The 21301-nt window shown below is 37.5% G+C and overlaps 1 protein-coding gene across 1 annotated transcript in view; it reads left to right on the forward strand.

Moving 5' to 3' along the window:
• MSH3 (mutS homolog 3) overlaps positions 1–21301 on the forward strand; it is a 200456-nt gene that overhangs the window by 154636 nt on the left and 24519 nt on the right. Inside the window, 1 exon segment of the mRNA XM_021084495.1 lies at positions 3384–3541. Coding sequence (XP_020940154.1) covers positions 3384–3541 — 158 coding nt within the window.

Consider the following 21301-nt stretch of genomic DNA (forward strand, 5'->3'; position numbering starts at 1 on the left):
TAAGCCAAAATCACAGTTTTATTTAATATAGCATTAAAACAATTCTTTTACATCTCCCCACCTGTTCTTCAAATAGAATGTCTTGAGATTTCTTTAGCTTTTCCCTCTCCACTTCATTTTAGAGTCAACTGAACTAGTTCATTAGGGGGAAAAGGTGAGATTTTTCTTGGAATTGCATTCACCCTAGGGATCACTTAGGGAGAAAGTTGGTATTTTTATGATATGGATGTGACATAAAAATTTGTTCCTTCAAGAAGGTAGTATATACTTCTTTGGGTTTTCCTTAGGTCCTCTCAAGAAAAGTAAAAAATTATTTTCATAAAGCTTTTTTACATCTTTATATATTTATATTTATCACTAAGTATTCTTCTGTTGCTTTATAGGTCATATCTTTTTTTTTTTTTACAATTGTATTTTCTTAATTGTTTGTTGCTCTTATAGAAAAATGCAGTTGATTTTGCATTTTGATCTTAAATCTGACTACCTTGTTAGACTCTCTCATTAATTATAGTGATTTGTCTAGAAATTCTTCTTGGTTATTTTTGTAGACCACCATATGACAGTTATGATAAATATGACAATTGTGTTCTGTTCTTTTTAGCCTGTGACAATACCTTTTGTTTCTATAGTATCATGGTATGCTGCCTGGGACCTTCAGGATAAGATTGATGAATAGAAGTTCCTAATTTTAATGTACTCCAATTTTCAACATTTTTCTTTATGGGTAATTGTGATTTATGATCTGCTTAAGAAATCTTCGTCCCAAGGTCATACATTACCTAATAACCTCATAGTTTTTCCCTGTCTTTCAATCCTATAATCTAACTGAAATTGATTTTTGTTTAGGATGTAAGTTAGGAAACGAAGATTTTTTTGTTTTACTATAAGGATGTCCTTTTAACTCAGCACCAGTTAATTGAAAAGAACATCCTTTGTCCACTGTGTTACAGTGTCCCTTTTGTCATTAAATCAAGAAACTGTGTATATTTCAGTCTGTTTCTGGACTCTCTTTCTCTGGTCCGTCTGTCCCACTAGTTTAATTTTTGTAGCATTATGATATTGAGCCTTCTTGTACATGAACATGGTACATTCCTTAATTTAATTAGACCTTTAATTTCTTTCAGTAGTGTTTTGTAGTTTTCTCTGCAGAGGCCTTGTTCATTTTATAGGTTTATTCCTAGGTATTTGATTTCTTTTGACCCTATGGTAAATTACGTCATTAAATTAAAATTTTTTCAAGTATTTGCTGAAAATAAAGTTTGCATTTGAATACTGACCTTACACCCTAAGCTCTTACTCAGTTCGTTTATCGGTTCTAATAATTTTCATAAATTACTTTAGATTTTCTGGGAACACAGTCATGACATAGAGATATAATGACAGTTTCATTATTTTCTTTCCACTCTTTATAGTTTTTATCTCCTTTCCCTGGATATTTAAAAAATGAACGGATATTATTTTTCTCAAATGCTTTTCTCTCTCTGTGTCATTGGAGAGTTTCATATGATTTCTCTTTTTTATCCTGTTAATGTGGTGAATTACATTTGTTGACTTTTGAATATTAAACCAACTTTGTATTCCTCAAAACTTCTAAATGGTTTCTGTATTTTAGATTATCTTATTAATGTTTTATTAAAGAGTTTTGCATATGTACTTATGAATGAAATTGGCATTAAGTTTTCTTTCTATTAATACTCTTGTTGTGTTTTGGTGTCAAAATTATGTTGGCTTTCTGAAATGATTTGGGAAAGGTTCCTTCTTGTTCCGTTCTCTAGAAGAGTTTTTGTAAGATGGTGTTGTTTCTCTATTTCATTTTTGCAGGAATTCACTGGGGAAGTTACCTGGATTTGGAGTTTTTCTTGTGGAAAGGCTTTTAATTACAGGTTTAATTTCTTTAATACCTGTAGGATTATTCAGACCTTGTATTTCTTGTATCATTTTTGTCAGTTTTATAAAAGAAATCTGTCCATTTAATTTGAATTTTCAAAATATTTTGTTATGTGAAATCTTTACTTATAAGACTGTAACTATTTTTTAACATCTGTAGGAGAATTTTTAAATTTTAATCCTAAGTTTTATCATTCTGCTTGTACCATGTGTGTTTCCTGTGCTCTTACTCTGCTTAGGGTCTTTCTGTTCCAAAATACAGTGAGTCACTGAAGTTCCTTCAAGTAATGGAGATTCATAAAACTCACTAAAAAGCTACATGTAATCCTAAGAGAAAGGAATCATACGGGAAGATCTCTAGAATACATTGGCTTTAGGAAGACTGGAAATGTATGATTAATTTGGATACGAGGCATCTTTAGAGATGAAACTGGTTTTCTTTTTATCTCCTCAGTAGTAAGATTTTACTTTGAAACCCCCGTTGTTTGCATGAAACAACACCTCTTGGACCTTCTCTATTTTTTCTTTCCTTTTATTGCTAATTACCTTTTTTACTCTTATTGTACCTTTTGCTTACTCTTAACTTCTTACTCATGGTCCCCAGTGTTGTGTAGCTTCGTTCCATGTTTCTTTTCAACCTTATTGAACCTCTCCATGGTTCTCACTTTCAACTCCCAAGAGATGATTTGATGGGCCTAGTTTCAGAGATCTTTATGTGAGGCCACCTCTTAGGTTGTTGGTCAGTCATGGACAGCTACTCTTGACCAGGTGGGCATTGCCAAAGGTGGTGGGTTCAAATAGCTCAGCAAGTGGATGCCTTAGGCTAATTCTTCTGCAGAGAGCTGCACTTGGACAGATTCTCTTAGGATGAGTCTACTATGGCAAGTACTAGAATTGGGCTAATACAAGGAAGTTCTAAAAATTGCAAGTGCTGCAGCTTTTCTGGCTTTTTCACTTACTCTGGCAAAATGTCAGAGAATAATTAAATGTTGATAAAACTGATGTTTCCAATTTGGTATCATCAGTCTCATTAGTAGTTATCCATTTATAACTGAAAATATTCATGGGCTGCCAACCCAGGTTAGGGCCTTCCACAATTAGATATATAACACCTGGTAATTTTAGAGTGGACAAATGGAAATTGATAGATTTTTAAATATAAATAAGATGAAAAACACACATTGGCAGATTAATGATTATCTAAAGAGAAAGCCATAGTAGTTGTCTTGTTTAGATTATTTCTTGTTATTTCCTTTTTTATGTTGAGAAACAACCATATGTGCTGCTAAGATTTCACTGTTCTGTAAGACCACAATTCAAGTAGAAGACAAAGGGGTCCTCGTTCTCTTTTTGGTACTTAATGGTGACGTATTTCAATACCGTAACTTAATCTTTTTGCCTAATGCATTCCACAGTTATGGAATAAATAGTAGCTGTTGTGTAGAAGCCCCTCTGGAATACTCTATAATAAGTAAAATTGTTTTTTAATTTTCTAGGGGGACTCAGAGAGAGTAATGATAATTACTGGACCAAACATGGGTGGAAAGAGCTCCTACATAAAACAAGTTGCATTGATTACTATCATGGCTCAGATTGGCTCCTATGTTCCTGCAGAGGAAGCAACAATTGGAATTGTGGATGGCATTTTCACAAGGTAAAAACATTAGTTGTTTTTGAATACATTTCAGGCAATCAAGCCCATATTGTCACATGAATTTTCTTTTTTGTACATATTTATTTCTTTTTCTTTTCTTTTCTTTTCTTTTTTCTTTTTTCTTTTTCTTATGCCTATGGCATGTGGAAGTTCCTGGGCCAGGGATCAAACCCTTGCCACAGCAATAACCTGAGCCATAGCAGTGACAGCATTGAGTCCTTCACCACCAGGCCACCAGAACTCCTTATGTACCTATTTGGATGGACAGATTTGTTATTAAATAATTAGAATGTAGGAGCATAAAAGAAATCATTTCGTCGTGAATATTAATGCCAAAAGAGGAGTTCCCATCCTGGCTCAGCACTTAACTAATCTGACTAGTATACCTGAGGATGCAGGTTCGATCTCTGGCCTCACTCAGAGGGTTAAGGATCCGGCGTTGCCATGAGCTGTGGTGTAGGTCACAGACAAAGCTCAGATCCTGTGTTGCTGTGGCTGTAGTGTAGGCCAGCAGCTACAGTTCTGATTCAACCCTTAGCCTAGGAACCTCCATATGCCGCAGGTGTGGCCCTAAAAAGCAAAATAAACAAACAAACCCAGAAGAGATCTAAGAGATCATTTTGTCCAACAGTCTTCAAGTTATTTTTAGTTATTGAGCATTTTCTTTAAGGTAAATCAACTGTAGAAGGCCAAAATTAAACAGATAAAAGCAGATCTGCTCTGTCTTAGTCAGAAGTAGAAGGCTTGGAGACTTGGCCTTCTAGGCTCTGTAGAGCAGTCTGCAAATTAGTCTACTCTCTTTGTGTTATAGGTGGGAACTAATAGGAAAAAGCACTGGCCCAAGATAATTTCATTTATATTCTTTTTTAAAATCCTTCTTCTTTTTACAGCTTCACCTGTGGCATATGCAAATTCCCAGGTGAGAGGTCAAATCAGAGCCGCGGCAACACTGGATCCGAGCCACATCTGTGACCCACACTGCAGCTTGTGGCAATGCCGGATCCTTAATCCACTGAGCAAGGCCAGGGATCAAACCTACATCCTCACATAGACATCACTGGCTTTCTTAACCCGCTGAACCACAATGGGAACTCTTCATTTATATCCTTATTTGCTCTAAGGACATAGCGTGTGGCTGGCTAGGTCTTACCGGCAACATATAAACCTAAGTTGCATGCCATGTTCGGAATGCAGGTGAAATATCCTGGTATCGCCAACTAGAAATTATCATTTAATCTGTTTATTCAGATTTATTAGTTCTTGAAATATTTATACTTTTTACACTTTCATTTTTAGAAACAATAAATATAGCCTGTAGTGTATAGTCAAAGTATATATGTAGAGTGTCTGATTTATTTCCCAGCTTATTTGATATTTGACTCTCAAATACATCAGAATATATCACATGCTAATGTTAATGTTCTTAAGTAGACCTTAAAGACCTTAAAGCTTGTTTTTTTTTCTTTTTTTTTTTTTATTATAGTCGATTTGCAATGTTCTATCAATTTCTGCTGTAGAGCACAGTGACCCAGTTATACATGTATATACATTCTTTTTCTCTCGTTGTCCTCCATCATGTTCCATCACAAGAGACTGGATGTAGTTCCTGTGCTACACAGCAGTACCTCATTTGCTCATCCATTCTAAATGTAATAGTTTGCATCTACTAACCCCAAACTCCCAGTCCATCCCATTCCCTTGCCCCTCCCCCTTGGCAACCACAAGTCTATTCTCTATGTCCATGAGTCTGTTTCTATTCTGTAGATAGGTTCATTTGTGCCATATTTTAGATTCCACATATAAGTGATATCTTATGGGATTTGGCTTTCTCTTTGTGAGTTACTTCACTTAGTATGAGAATCTCCAGTTTCATCCATGTTGCTACAAAAGCTTGGTTTTTAATCAGAGAGTGAACAAGCAAAGCTACCTAAATTTTGTTTGTATATCACTAAACAGATGTTATTTTGACCTGCATATATTTGTAAATTAAATTATTATAAGACATTTTAAAAATCTTAATTTTTTAAAATTATAATCAATTTTCTGTTTCATAAGAGAAACATACCAGATAGTTTGGTTACATTATTAGGGAGTGTGACAGAGAAATTTCATGAAGAAAAAAAAGATAAAATGAGAAAAATAAAAAGAAAGAAAAAATATCTTAGGTAATGTAAAGTGATTCTGGAAGAAACTCTTGTTAGTAGAATATCAGTTAGGAATGCTTTTAGATGCAATAATGGAAAAGAAAATAAAGGTTTACTTTTCTTATGTAATAGGAAAGCTTGAGGTAGATGGCCACTTCTGATGTGTTAGTGGCTCTGCAGTTTTGTTGTCTTCCCTTCTTAGTTGCAAGATGGTTGCTGTTATTCCAGACATCACATTGATATTCACATGAGGAGAAAGGGAGGAATGAAAAACCTTCCCCTTTTGTTTTTTGTTTTTTGTTTTGTTTTTTTTGGACATAAGTACCTTTTCAGAAATTTCTCAGAAAACTTTGACCTACATTTTGCTAACCAGAACTCTGTCTCATGGTCATAATTACAAAGGAAACAGAAAGTATGAATTCAGTTTTATCCAGCTTTAATAATAGAGTTAGGCAAGGGATAAGGTGTTAGGGAATGGATTCAGAAGTAACTAGAAAATAGTTTCTGTCACAATGAATGAATTCAGTGATAATGAGAGCTAACCTTTGTGACACTAAGATATTTATAATGTTAGTAACATTCTTACCAATATATAGACAGTCTTCTATGTATATAAAAAACTGTACAAAGTTCATTCAATTAGAGTAAATATAAGCCTTCTGAAAAAGGACAAAGCACATGAATTTCAAAAAATTTGGATATTTGTTTTCATTTGTTCATTCATCTAATGTAAATAAACTAACTTGGCATCTAACATATGACAAGCCCTTGGAATACACAACAACCATAGTTGCTGTTACCACGAAGTTTACCCGATGGAGAAGATCAGCATTGGCCAAAATATTGTATAAAGAAATGTAAAATTGCAGCTATGACAAGTGTATGAGAAGCTGAGAAACCGGAATTTGATCTGGTCAGGAAGGTCAGGGGAAACCTTCCTTTAGCAAGTGATGGGTATCTAATAAGTTAACTAATCAAAAGAAAGAAGAGCATTTCAGACCAAGAACATGCAAATGTTCTTTCATAGTAAAACAAAGAAACAAACAAAATAGTGAGACAGCAGACCTATGGGTGGTCCCCTAGGGGAACAAGATTGTAGATGAAGCTGAAGAAAATAGGTGAGGATATAGAGCATGTGAGGAGTTTATATAAGAGCCATGGGAAACCATTGCAGGGTTTTAAGCATTGCTTGGCCTGATCCTATCTGCATTGGCTGCAATGCAGAAAATGTTTGGAGAAAGCACACAGTTGATCAGAATAGTCTTGTCAGTAGGCTCTTGCACTGGCCTTGGTGAGGGGCAACAGTAGTTTGGACTGGGTTTGTAGTGGTAGTCTAAGTGGAAAGATGTTATATTTAAAAAGTATTCAGGAAATAACAAGACGGTGACCGATGAAGTATGAGGCTGAGATAAATGGACTTTTTGGAGATGACAGTGGTTTATGCACCTAGGGGGAGAATGCTGGTATTTAGTTACAGAGAGAGGTTAATTTTTTTTATTTTCATGGATCTGACTTTATTTTGGTATGTAGTAGGTGGAAATACTCTGAGATCTTCAAGGGGGGCTGTCATGTAGGCAGCTGGATATAATATTTGAGTTCAGACAGAGAGATGAAGGGTAGCAATATAAGTTTGTTGTGAGAATCTTCGTGTAAGTGGTAAGTGAAGTCCTGGGTGTTGATAGGATTGTATTGGCAGAGGGTTTAGTGAAGAAGATAATGTTCTGAGATTGAGGGATTGAACCTTAGAGCTGCCAACATGTCATGGCTGAGTAAAAAGATAAGCTTGAAGAACGCACAGAGAAGGAGTAGCCAGAGAGGTGCAAATGAAAACAGGACATCACAGTGTCGTGGAAGCAAAAAGAGTGATTCAAGGAGGAAGGAAGTGGTCCATGGCATTGAAAGGTCATGTGAGCTGAAGCCTAACAAGTCCACCTTGGACTCAGAAAACAGATGAGGAGTTCCCGTCGTGGCGCAGTGGTTAACGAATCCGACTAGGAACCATGAGGTTGCGGGTTTGATCCCTGCCCTTGCTCAGTGGGTTAATGATCCGGCGTTGCCGTGAGCTGTGGTGTGGGTTGCAGACGAGACTCGGATCCAGCGTTGCTATGGCTCTGGCATAGGCCGGTGGCCACAGCTCCGATTCGACCCCTAGCCTGGGAACCTCCATATGCCACAGGAGCGGCCCAAAGAAATAGCAAAAAGACAAAAAAAAGAAAAAAGAAAAAAGAAAAACAGATGAGACTAGTGACCTTCACAAGAGCTGTTATGGTGGAGTGGTGGGGCCACACTCCAATTAAAGAGGGTTAATGAGTAGGTAAGAGGTTAGGAAATGGAGTGAATAGTGCAATCTACACCACAGCTGCAGCAGTGCTGGACTTTTTAACCCACTGCACCAGGCCAGGGATCAAGCGGCTATGGTCAGATTCCACTACACCACAGCAGGAACTCCTGTTTTGTTTTGAAGTGGCAACCTTGAACGTGTTTAAGGATATCCAGTGGGATATGTTATGTCCATGAATTTATGATTCTGGAACAATTGCTCTGATCACCTTGGAGGATATTAGAATGAAATTTCAATGATACTTAAAACAAAAAATCATTAGTCATTTTAAAGAATGAAAATTAAAAGGGAAGAATCAAGCAGTTACCATGCCTTTCCAAATAGGTGATAAGAGGAATTTCCTTTTTATAGAATTGTTTAAACCAACAAAAAAGGAATGATAGAATTAGATTATCAAGCCCTCTCTCTGTTTTGTTTTTTGTTTTTTTTTTTTTGCAATCCCTAATGTAATTATAGACAGTAGTTAGAAATGGCTGTTAATCCCACCAAAAGAGAGATAATCAGACATTAGATAAAAGTGTGTAGGGAGTTCCTGTCATGGCTCAGCAGAAACCAATCTGACTAGTATCCATGAGGATGCAGGTTTGATCCCTGGCCTCACTTAGGGGATTAAGTAACCGGTGTTGCCATGAGCTGTGGTGTAGGTCCCAGACCCAACTCAGATCTGGCATTGCTAAGGTTGTGGTGTATGCCAGCAGCTACAGTTCTGATTCAACCCCTAGCTTAGGAACTTCCATATGCCTTGGGTTCGGCCCTGAAAAGCAAAAAAAAAAAAAAAAAAAAAAAAGTTTGTAATACAAGCTGTGAATTCTGGGCAAACCAATCAAACCTAAATCTCTTTGGATCTCTAGAACTGTCTAAAACACAAATATTACATTTAGAATGGATAAGCAGTGAGGTCTGCTGTACAGCACAGGGAACTATATCTAGCCTCTTGGGATAGACCATAATGGAAGATAATATGAGAAAAAGAATAGGTATATATATGTATGACTGGGTCACTGTGCTATACAGCAGAAATAGACTCAACAGTGTAAATCAAATATACCCTAATAGAAAGTAAGTTTAAAAAATAAATAAATCTAGTGGGATCTCTAGATCTATCTGAAACACAGAGAGATACTGATCCTTTATACTACAAGATTGATCACAACTTTAAAACATTAGTTAATTAGCAAAGAATCGTTTGAGTCAGTTAAAGAAATAACTAAGTTCTAGAAATATAAGCCCTGAAATATGGGACATTCTCTTGGGTTTGACCATATAAAATGTTATTGTCTTATGGACCTTAAGGTCATGTTGGCATCAGCAGTCTTCCTTGGGCCCTAAATGTCCCTGCATGTCCCTAATGAGCAGGCCAAGAAAGTCCCAGTTGCACCCTGCTTGGGCACTTGTCAGGGTTGGCCTTGCAGCAGGCAGTCTTGAGGGAAGAGATAACTTCTCCCCTGAGAAACGAAGCTTGCTTCTGTTTGTTACACAAGTAGCGAATCCTCGGGCTCAGTGTCGCTGCCTTGTAATGCAGCCCACTGCATGCACAGCATCCATGGTGAGCCCTTTGAGCCCATTGCCTCGGCCCCATGGAGCTTGACAGCTCATGCAAGCGAACATGGGTAATAAATCCTTGGTCTCTGACTCAGTTTTGTGTCTTTTGCCAACCTTCATGAAACCCTATTGGGTTAACCTGGTGGAAATAGGGTAAAATCTCAGAATTTGCACAGTTATAGATGGGTCAATAGGATTCTCTTATCTCTTGCTAATAAATATTAGGGGCCTCTAAAACGTGAGTTGGATAGGTTATGTGTGGGAAAGGATGGACAGCTTTAGAGCCAGAAAACTCAGGTTTTAATACAAGGTCACCATTTTCCTGACCATGTATTAGTTATTTCATTCACCCAGGGGCTTGCAAGAAATAGGGTATTATGGTATTTATAAAAAACGAAACCAAACCAGACACGTTATAGTTGGGTACAGATCCCACATTTGCCACTTAACAGCTATGTGACCTTTGTCAAATTACTTGATTTCTCAGTGTCTTGGGTTTTTCACTGACAAAATGAAGATATTGTTGCTTAAGTCATAGGTTAGTGTGGGACTTAAATAAAATTAAATATATGAAGTCCCTAGTGTATAACAGGTACTCATAAATTTGAATTTTGTTCCTTCTTCTAGAGTCTGTATCATTAGCATTTTGGATTAAAAAAGTCTGTCCTCATGTATATCTTAGTATTGTACCCCTTTTCTCAACTTAGCCTCAGATTTCACATCTATGAAACGAAAAGGTTGGTAATACCATCTTCACAGGTTTTGAGAATAGTTTTTAAAGGATATGAAATCACTTCGAATTGCTGAGCTTTGTTTTTATTCTTGAAAGAAGTTAACCAAATGTATCCGCCCGGCAGTTAACCTCCTTGGGACATTTGGGATATAAAAAAGGTAAGAATCCAGGAACCCACAGGCACCACCCACACAGAATGGAAGGATGATGGTGTCATTCCTCTTGTTGGGAAGCAGATAACAACTGAGCTTTAAACCTGACCAGCTCCAGATTCATTGTTGCAGTGCAGTAGTATTGATTCTGAGTTACCTCCTTCCAATAGGAGTTTATTGGGCTACCTGGGGATACATTTGACATATCCCTGGTCCTGGTTGGCCCCTCCAGAGGCAGTATTACATAAAAGAGTATTCTTGTTACAATGTGTGAAAAAGAGCTGGTTACAAAGCCTGGCATTCAGTATGATTCCACTATTGTATGAGAAATTATATATGTAAATATATGCAGAGAAAACTAGATAGAAGGCTGTATTCTAAAATACCATGACGGATATGGGACTATGGTGACTTCTCTTTTCTTTGGCATCTGAATATTTTTTAAATGTATTTTTTAAATATTCTGAAATAAACATGTAACAAAAAGGATACACACACACCAAAATAATTAAGGATGGTATCAGTCAAAATGAGACGTTTCATAGGAGTCTGGTGAAATGTTTATATGGTTATTGTGTGGGAATAATTTTTCCCTGGGGCAAACTTCTTTTCCCTATTCATTAACATGGAATTTAGGGATCTAAGCTTGAAACTGCCCACGTATTGCAGCATATCACACCTTACTTCTCCAAAGTCTAACCCTAGTCTCTAAGTAGCCCTGTTTCCTCCTCTTACAGAAATTGATGTCTTGGAGTTCCCATCGTGGCTCAGTGGTTAACGAATCTGACTAGGAACCATGAGGTTGAGGGTTCAATCCCTGGCCTTGCTCAGTGGGTTAAGGATCTGGTGTTGCCATGAGCTGTGGTGTAGGTCGCAGACGTGGCTTGGATCCCACGTTGCTGTGGCTCTGGTGTAGGCTGGCAGCTACAGCTCCAATTCGACCCCTAGTCTGGGAACCTCCATATGCCACGGGAGCAGCCCAAGAAATGGCCAAAAAAAGACAAAAAAAAAAAAAATAAATTGATGTCTTTCTGTCAGATCAGTGTACAAAACTGGCGTCTTTAATTTTCAGAAGAGAAACATTGCTATTTGCACATCTAACATTTAAGACAATGTTTTTTAACCCTCCATGTACATCAGAATTTTTTTGTTTGTTTGTTTGTTTTTGGAGTTTTTTTTTGTCTTTTTAGGGCTGCACTCGGGACATGTGGAGTTTCCCAGGTTAGGGGTCAAATTGGAGCTACAGCTGCAGCCTGTGCCACAGCCACAGCAACACTGGATCCGAGCCACGTCTGGGACCTACACCACAGCTCACAGGCAACGCTGGGTCTTTAACCCCCCTGAGCGAGGCCAGGGGTTGAACCTACAACCTCATGGTTACTGGTTGGATTCGTTTCCACTGTGCCACAATGGGAACTCCGTACGTGGGAATTTTTTAAAGGAGCTTTTAAAAATGTATTGATACCTAGACCGTATCCTCAGAAATTCTGAGTTGGTCTGGTGGGGGGGTGGGTCTGGAAGTTGAATTTTACATGTGTCTAGATGGTTTTGAAGTGTGGCGGAGATTGAGAAGCATTTTTCCAGGCCCTTGCTGGGAAGTTCCATTGTTTAATTTTATAAAAGTAATAGTTTATTATGACAACTATTAACAGTGCAGTAGGGTATTAAGTGATATGTTTACCTTCTCCTCAGGTCAGCATCTATTTATAGTTCTTTATATAACTTTCCACAAATTTACAAGTATGCATAAATCTTCTCTTTTTAAAATGGTATTGTATGAAGCATTAGTATTGTGTGGCTTGCTTTTATTTCCTAATCCTATCAGTTCACACAGATTACTCTCACATTTTTTACTGGCTGTGGTATGTCTGCTCTGCAGAGATCCCCCAAACTCAGCGAGCTCCATCTGGGATGCTCTGCTCTAGGATAAGGACCCTATTCCCTGTCTGTTCCCATCCTTGCTTTCTCTTCCTGATATTCTTGGAAAGGAGTCTCTGTGGACCACATTCAGTTACATTCCTAGGATCTTTACTAGGATATGCTTTAATATTTCTGCCCTCGAATTTTTCATTTATTTATGAAATAATCCAGATATGTAATAGTCCTCCATGTAGTTTCCGCCCTACTAAAGAATTAAAGCATTGCCAATACATCTGACCCATAATCCTCCCCTGATCCTGTTCCTTGCCACCCCATCCAGAGTAACTGCTCTTTTTGACTCTGGTTTTTATCCCATGAATTTCTCTATATTTTTTCTACATAGGTATGTTTTGAAACAATGCATAAAATTATTTGGTATACTTTTAACCTTTACATTTCGTATGTTTTTGAACCTTTATTTTGCAAGTGCCTTTCTCACCTTCATGTTATTTCTATGAAATTTATCTATATGGATGACTATAACTCTAGTTCATTCATTTTTCTTTAATTATGATTGTCCATTGTATGCATATACCATGGTTTATCCATTTTCCTTGATTAATATCTAGCATCACTCAAGTTGGTTGCAAATATCAGCAGTACTGATACTGGTCTTACATACATGTAGTACACATGAGTGAGTTTTCTGAATGTGGGCTTTATCTGTGAGAGGGACACTAAAGTGTTAAGGAATGAGGAGTTCCCGTCGTGGCTCAGTGGTTAACGAGTCCAACTAGGAGCCACGAGGTTGCGGGTTTGATCCCTGGCCTTGCTCAGTGGGTTAAGGATCCAGCGTTGCCATGAGCTGTGGTGTAGGTCACAGACGTGGCTCGGATCCTATGTTGCTGTGGCTGGCGTGTAGGCTAGTGGCTACAGCCCCAATTAGACCCCTAGCCTGGGAACCTCCATGTGCTGCAGGTGTGGCCCTAGAAAAGGCAAAAAAAAAAAAAAAAAGTGTTAAGAAATGAGGATCTTTCTTGTTCTTCAAGGAGGCTGGACCAGTTTGGTATCCCACCAGCAGTACATAAAAGTTTGTCCCTCTGCTTTAAAATTATCAGAATAAGAAATACCCATTTGATGATATTTCTGTGTATTCTCTAAAACTGCTCATAAGGACATTTCTATTTCTATTACTTAATATCGTTTACATGAAGTACCATCTGATAAATCACTTTTTATTAATGCTAAGGAATTTTCTTTCCATGTGCATGCTGTGCCTGTTTACAGAGGGATTTGAAGCGATTTATTGGCCTTCTCTGACAAACTGCCAGGCCTCCTGTTATCAGCCAATGGCTGCTTCCTCTTTAATTCCTTTTTGTCTTGACTGCCAAGAAGGCAGGAGCTAAATTCAGGGCTCAAGTGTAGAAACAAATTTGGTTTAATTTTCCCCTTCCGTTCTTACATGGGAATATTTCTCTAGCATGATTCTTAAGAGAGCTGCATCAGAATCAGAGATACTTGTTAATTTTTTTTTTTTTTTTGTCTTTTTAGGGCCGCACCCCAGCATATAGAGGTTCTCCAGGCTACGTGTCGAATTGGAGCTGTAGCCACTGTCCTGTGCCACAGCCACAGCAATGCGGGATCTGAGCCAAGTCTGCAACCTACACCACAGTTCACAGCTACAGCAGATCTTTAACCCACTTAGCGAGGCCGGGGATCAAACCTGCATTCATGGATGCTAGTCAGATCTGTTTCCACTGGCCACAGTGGGAACTCCAGAGAATGCTACTTTCTAAGGCTTATCATAGACCTATTATATTGGTATCTCCAATGTAACACCCCAAAATTAGCATTTTAAAGGTGCATGCTAAGTTTGCTACCTCAAATATGAGAATCTACTGTATGGCTTTTAATCTTAATTTCATATTTGCTGTAGTTCTTCTGTTATAAATATGTTATTCCAGATCACTTCAGATCCTTTTTGTACTCAGTGGAAACAACACTAAAATGTAGCAGATGTGTACGTAAAACTTGGCTTCAGAACTGTATCTTTAGGAGTTCCCATCGTGGCTCAGTGGGTAACGAATCCGACTAGGAACCAGTAGGTTGCAGGTTCGATCCCTGGCCTTGCTCAGTGGGTAAAGGATCTGGCGTTGTCGTGAGCAGTGGTGTAGGTCACAGACGCAGCTCGGATCCCGCATTGCTGTGGCTGTAGTGTAGGCTGGCAGCTACAGCTCCGATTCGACCCCTAGCCTGGGAACCTTCATGTGCCGCAGGAGCGGCCCTAGAAAAGACAAAAAAAAGGGGGGGGGCGCTAAAAAAAAGAACTGTATCTTTAAATTGGTTGTTATTGCATTAGTAATTGACATTTACCACACTAGGTTTAAATTCATGTTTTCTATAAATGTTCATTGAGGCCTACTATGTGCTATGTGCTGTGCTATAAGAAGAAAAAATAAGTGAAAAGCTATAAAGAGGAGGTGTTGGGAATCTTTTTCTGAATGTTATAATCTTGTACAAACCTTTCTCTGAATAAGAAATATTTTCTTAAAAGTAGAATTTTGGCAAACATACATTTGGCTCTAATTGGTATATTTATATCAGAGTATTGTGGTATATGTACTTATCAGTGAAATATTTCTAGACACATATTTAGTGCATAACTGAATTAAAATCTGTTTTTTATTATCCTGATAAATGCAAACTTAAACCTCATTCAACTTTTTAGACTCAGTAATTAAATTTTCGAAAAGCTGTGAATTATTAAGTCTAGTTTAAAAAACAATTGGCTTCTCATAGCATGATTCATTTCTATTTATGTCAATTAAATGTTGGTAGAAAGGAGTATTTACATTAAGTAGCCCTTAGTTAATAATTTTCCTGCCACACTCCCTACATAACTCTTTTGTGTGGCCCCCAGCTTCAGGAATGCTGTGTACCCAGAATGGCACCAGTGTGTTTATTTTGAGAGAGAATTGGAAGGTAGTAGATCTTCGAAAGCTTAAATTAAAATTATTTAATTTTTGCTTTTGGCTATGTAGAGATAACTGGTTTAATTTTCCGATTTAGTTTAAGTCAGCAAATATTGATTACCTGCTGTGGAGTATTTGTACACTATTAAAATATATATATATATATGTATCCCTCTTGGGCAGAAAGAAAACGTCTTGAATCAGTACATGTCTTCTACTTGGTAGTAAATACCAGCACTAAAAACCACATATAAGTGACATTTTACTAAATGGGTTGTTGAAAATTTTATTGGCATCAGAAATGTTGCCTTATAAGTGTCCCACTGATTTATTTAGCTCCTGTAAACTGTGTCTGCCAAATAAGAGATATCTCGCTTCATCTTTTTGATGGGAAGTGGTTGTATGAATTTAATGCTTCAGAGTCACCTGGGGGTTTGGTTTGGTTTAGTTTGAAGTGCAGATTCCAGGCAGGTCCCCTGAATGTAGATCCTCTGGAGATCTGGTTGTGATCGGTATGATGAAGGAGACTTGGACTCTGTAGTTAAAAACCTCTGCAAGTGACTCAGAAAAATATCCAGATTTAGGAGCCATTGTTCGATTTCAAAACACTTGACATTATACAGAAGGAAAAACAGAAACAGATTGTGATGTGCTCAAGCTCAAATTGTGAAGTTGTGTCAAGTTCCCCTCTGTTGATCTTATTAATTAATCTGCTTAGTCTTTTCCCTCATGACTGATTAACCATATCCTTGCTTTGATGGCCTTATTTGTGGTGGGTTTGTTTTGGGGTTTTTTTTTTTTTTTTTTTTTGCCTTTTCTAGGGTCGCACCCGCGGCATATGGAGGTTCCCAGGCTAGGGGTTGAATCGGAGCTGTAGCCGCTGGCCTACGCCAGAGCCACAGCAACACCAGATCCGAGCCACATCTGTGACCTACACCACAGCTCATGGTAACACCAGATCCTTAACCCACTGAGCAAGGCCAGGGATCGAACCCAAAACTTCATGGTTCCTAGTCAGATTCGTTAACCACTGTGCCACGACAGGAGCTCCCCTTATTTGTGGTTTTTCATGGATAGATTTAAATATAGATATGAAAGAGTATTTGCCTTGTTCACTATTTTCTTCTGAAATTCTTGGGACCATCCCACAGAGTAGACTAGTAAGTGTGTTGGGAAATGACTTGCTTCATCAGAACCCTGTGGATGTCCTTTGATAGGAAAACACCTGTGTCCTTCATGCATAGCCTGCATGTGCTTTGTAGATGGTTCTAGTAAACGTGGCTTCATGTGAGCCAGTACAAGTTTGGCATTTTCCTGGATTGCTGCTTTGATTCTCAGGAATGTTTCCATTGACAGTGAAAGGTTGCTATAATGGGTTTTTTTTGCTCGGTCATATATTTGCAGTCCACTGTTATAGCTGTTATAAATTGGCTTTAAATACTGTAGTGAGATCCGATTGCAACTTAGAGGAAGAAACTTTTTTTTGTCTATTATAATAATAATTCCATTGCTGCTAATAAACTATTTTTGATATTGGCAGAAGAAAGCTGGTTATTTGTCTTGGTAATTACCATCATTTTGCCTTGTGATACAATAGAGTATAAAGTGATACAATAGAGTATAAAGTCTTCTTAAATTTATTATTTGTGATTCTTAAAAGCAGCATTTGTTTTTCTAAATATACTGTAAAGCTTGTTCATTGTGAAATTTTAAAACTATAGAAAGGTCAAAAAGGAAAAATTTAAAAATCATCTGAAATTCTGCTACCTGGAAATCATTGTTGTTGAGTTATATGGCCTACTAGACCTTTAAAAAAATGCACACATATAGTGGTAAATTACTTGTGATTTCACTCCACTTCTGGGTTAATGTTTATGTTTAATTAAATGTGACGTAGATCAACTATGTCACATTTTTTATCATTTAAATACCATGCTGGATCTATACATATTCTACTATTTGATATTCTTTTGCAGCATTTTCTCTTCTTAGACTTTTTTTTCTTCCTTACGTCATCCTTCTTAAAATTTTAGAATACTTTGCTATTCAGGGGATTATTTTCTCTTTGTAAAATTTATATAATATGCAAAAAAAACAAAAACAAAAAAGCTAAGACACTCATACTGGATAGAATTCTGCAAAGTTTTTAGCAAAGTGGAGTTCCTGTCATGGCTCAGCAGAGACGAATCTGACTAGCATCCATACAGACGCAGGTTCAATCCCTGGCCTCGCTCAGTGGGTTAAGGATTCGATGTTGCGGTGAGCTGTGGTGTAGGTCACAGATGCAGCTTGGATCCCGCATTGCTGTGGCTGTGGCTGTGGCCTAGGTCGGCAGCTGCACTTCTCATTGGACCCCTACCTGGGAAACTCCATACGTGGGTATGGCCCTAGAAAGACCAAAAAAAAAAAAAAAGTTTTAAGTGAAGTGAATAGAACACTTTCAATTTCAAAAAGAAGGCAAAATTAGCGAATATAAGAACCCTCCTCTACAAAGCATTTAAAGAAGAAATAAAGTATGATTTTCCTTATATAAGGAACCTAGAAGAAGCAAAACTCTTGGAGACAGAAAGTAGAATAGAGGTTACTCGAGGCTGAGGGAAGGTTATAATGGGGGGTTATTTTTTAATGGGGTGTTTGAAGAAGTTCTGCTAACCGATGGTAGTGATGACTGCACAGCGTTGTGAGTGTGCTCAATGCCACTGAATTATACACCTAAAAATGTTCAAATGGTAAGTGTTAGTTGTATATATTTGTATATATACATATATATGTACTCGTATTATTTTAAAAGCACTGAAAGTATGTCAAGAAAAATCCTGATGCAGCACAGATAATCATTGCTTCTATTTAACAGTTTTGATATTCTGATATTTAAGCCCCAGTTACTTATCATTCAGTATAAAGAATCCTTTCTTCTCCGTGTTAATTGCAGGATTTCTTCTTCATGTTAGCATTTTCCTTTCATAAGGCCCAGAGAGTGTGTTTTGAAGGGACAGAGACCCACTCCATTTGTTATAATTTAGAAATGTCTGGAATGTTATCTCAAAATATCAAGATCTCATAAAAACAAACCCGTGTTCAAATTTTCATGAAAGTGTTCTTGATTTTAGAAACTGATTCAAAATCTTTTTCTCTATTAATACTTTATTAAGCTTTGTTGACCTATATAAGGGTTATAGATAAGGCGGGGCGTGGGGCGGGGGATTAGAAAGATTAGTCAGCCGCCACTCCTAAAAATATCAGAGTGATTTTTTTTCTTAATCACATATCTGTAACCTTTCTACTCAGAGCAAACTAACTCTGTAACTTGAAGAATGCATTTTCTATTTTTCATTATATTTGAATATAATTACAGGCAGAATGATAATAATGACACGTGTTCTGGAATTCCTTAAGTCTCTAAAATATTTCAACGTTTGAAATTGCAGAATCGTTGTCCAGTAGAGTGCCTTGTAAGTGTATGTTTGGATTAATAAAAAATTACAACTTTTTGTTAGTGATGTTATGCCCTGCCTTGTTTCAGAAACTTAGTTTTAGGCAGTTTACCGGGAGATATTTGATAGGGCAGGATAATAAGAGTAAAAGGAGAGAAATAAGGATAGAAACATAAGATAAAGTCAGAGTTGCTGCTTTTTAGCTTGTTATTATACGTTATTATATATAGTTGTTTCCTAGTAACCCAGAGCAAAAGGAAAATGTGTTTAGTGATAAAAGTCTGTCCGTTAGAATCATCTATTCATTATATTAGAAATTTACTGGAAAAAGAAATTAAGAAAAAGAGTTTCTTAATTTCTTAAGACAAGTTTACAGAAAATATTTTTATCAGTGTACAGTGCCACAGTTTACAAACACATACTTCCCTAGGGGCCTCATTGACTGGTTAATCTGCCAGCATCTCTTTAGTGTCTGCCAGGCAGCAGTGCTGCTTTACATCAGGTGCTATGGAAAAATAGAATTGTGAAAGAAAATGTGTTGGCTTCTAATGCAGTAGCTTTTAGACTGTTCTACAAGGTGTTAAGAGGTCTACAGAGCCCCCTCTGGATGGGGAGAACCAAATCAGTGTTTCTTTTATCTCATCTGCCGAGTGAGTTTCTTTGTAACATTTCACGTGGACAAAGACTTTAACAGATACCTGAAAACCACTAGTCTAATAGTAGAGTTGGGACCATTGTTTAAGCAGAATAGAGCCAAGATGGCCTGAAATCTGGCCTGGTCTCCTTAAGGACGGGAAGGAACCCTATGATGGCGTGAGACACCTTGGTACCATGGGATTTTGCTCTGCACATGTTTTGATGCCATGTGTATAAAGCCACCCACCCACCTGTCCAGAGATTAAATTTTATCTGGACTGTTTGATATGTTGATGGTTTCTGTTTTTACATTCAGCTTTTAAATTCATGTGTATTTATTTTTTTTTCCTTTTTTTAAATTAAAGTGTTGTTTATTTACAATGTTTCCTCAATTTCTGCTGAACAACAAAGTAACCCAGTTCACAGTTCCCTGTGCTGTACCATAGGGCCCCTTTTTTTTCCTTTTTTTAAATTAAAGTGTTGTTTATTTACAATGTTTCCTCAATTTCTGCTGAACAACAAAGTAACCCATTCACAGTTCCCTGTGCTGTACCATAGGGCCCTTTTGCCCATCCATTCCAAAGGTAACACTTTGCATCCCAAAACCCCAAACTTACTGTCCATGCCACTCCTTCCCCTGCTCCCCCTGGGAACCGCAGTTCTCCTATCTTTGGCTGTGATCTCTTTCTGTTTTGTAAATAGGATCATCTGTGCCATATTTTAGATTCCACATATAAGTGATATCCTATCGTATTTGTCTGTCTCTTTCTGACTTGCTTCACTTAGTATGAGACTGTATTTTCATCTGTGTTGTTGCAAATGGCATTAGTTTGTCCTTTTATATGGATGAGTAGTATTCCATTGTATATACGTTGTACATCTTCTTAACCCATTCATCTGTTGATGAACCTTTAGGTTGTTTCCATGTCTTGGCATTATGAATAGCACTGCAATGAATGTATCTTTTTGAATTATAGTTTTGTCTGGATATATGCCTAAGAGTGGGATGGCTGGATCATATGGTACTTCTGTATTTACTTTTCTGAGGCACTGTTTTCCATAGTAGTTGTACCAATTTACATTCCCACCAACAGTGAAGGAGTGTACCTTTTTATCCAGCATTTATTAGTTGTTGACTTGTTAATGATAACCATTCTGACCACTGTGAGGTGGTACCTCAATGTAGTTTTGAGTTGCATTTCCCTAATAATTATTGACGTTGAATATCTTTTCATGTGTCTGTTGGCCATCTGTATGTCTTCTTTGGAGAAATGTGTATTTAAGTCTTCTGCCCATTTTTTGATTGGGTTGTTTGTTTTTTGCTGTTAAGTTGTAGCAGTTGTTTGTTTTTTGGATATTAGACCCTTGTCTATCATTTGCAAAGATTTTTCTCTCATTCTGTGGGTTGGCTTTTTTTTTTTTTTTTTTTTTTTTTGCTTTTTAGGGCGACACCTGCGGCATGTGAAGGTTCCCAGGCTAGGGGTCCAACCCGAGCTGTAGCCGCTGGCCTACAACATAGCCACAGCAACTCGGGATTTGAGCCACATCTGCGACCTACACCACAGCTCATGGCAACGCCAGATCATTAACCACTGAGCCATGACAGGAACTCTGGCTTTTTGTTTTTTTAATGGTTTCCTTTGCTGTGCAAAATCTTTTGAGTTTAATTAGGTTCCTTTTTGTCTTTATTGTCATTGTTCTAGGAGGAGGTAGATCAAATAAGATGTTACTCTGATTTATGTCATAGAGCATTCTGCCTGTGTTTTCCTCTAGGAGTTTTATAGTATCTGGCCATATATTTAGGTCTTTAATCATTTTGAGTTTATTTTTGGGTATGGTGTTAGAGAGTGTTCTAATTTCATTTTTTTACATGCAGCTGTCCAGTTTTCACAGCACCACTTATTGAAGAGACTCTCTTTCTTCCACTCTATATTCTTGCCTCCTTT

Source organism: Sus scrofa, chromosome 2 (assembly GCF_000003025.6).
Source record: "Sus scrofa isolate TJ Tabasco breed Duroc chromosome 2, Sscrofa11.1, whole genome shotgun sequence".
In the NCBI taxonomy this organism is placed as follows: Eukaryota; Metazoa; Chordata; class Mammalia; order Artiodactyla; family Suidae; genus Sus; species Sus scrofa.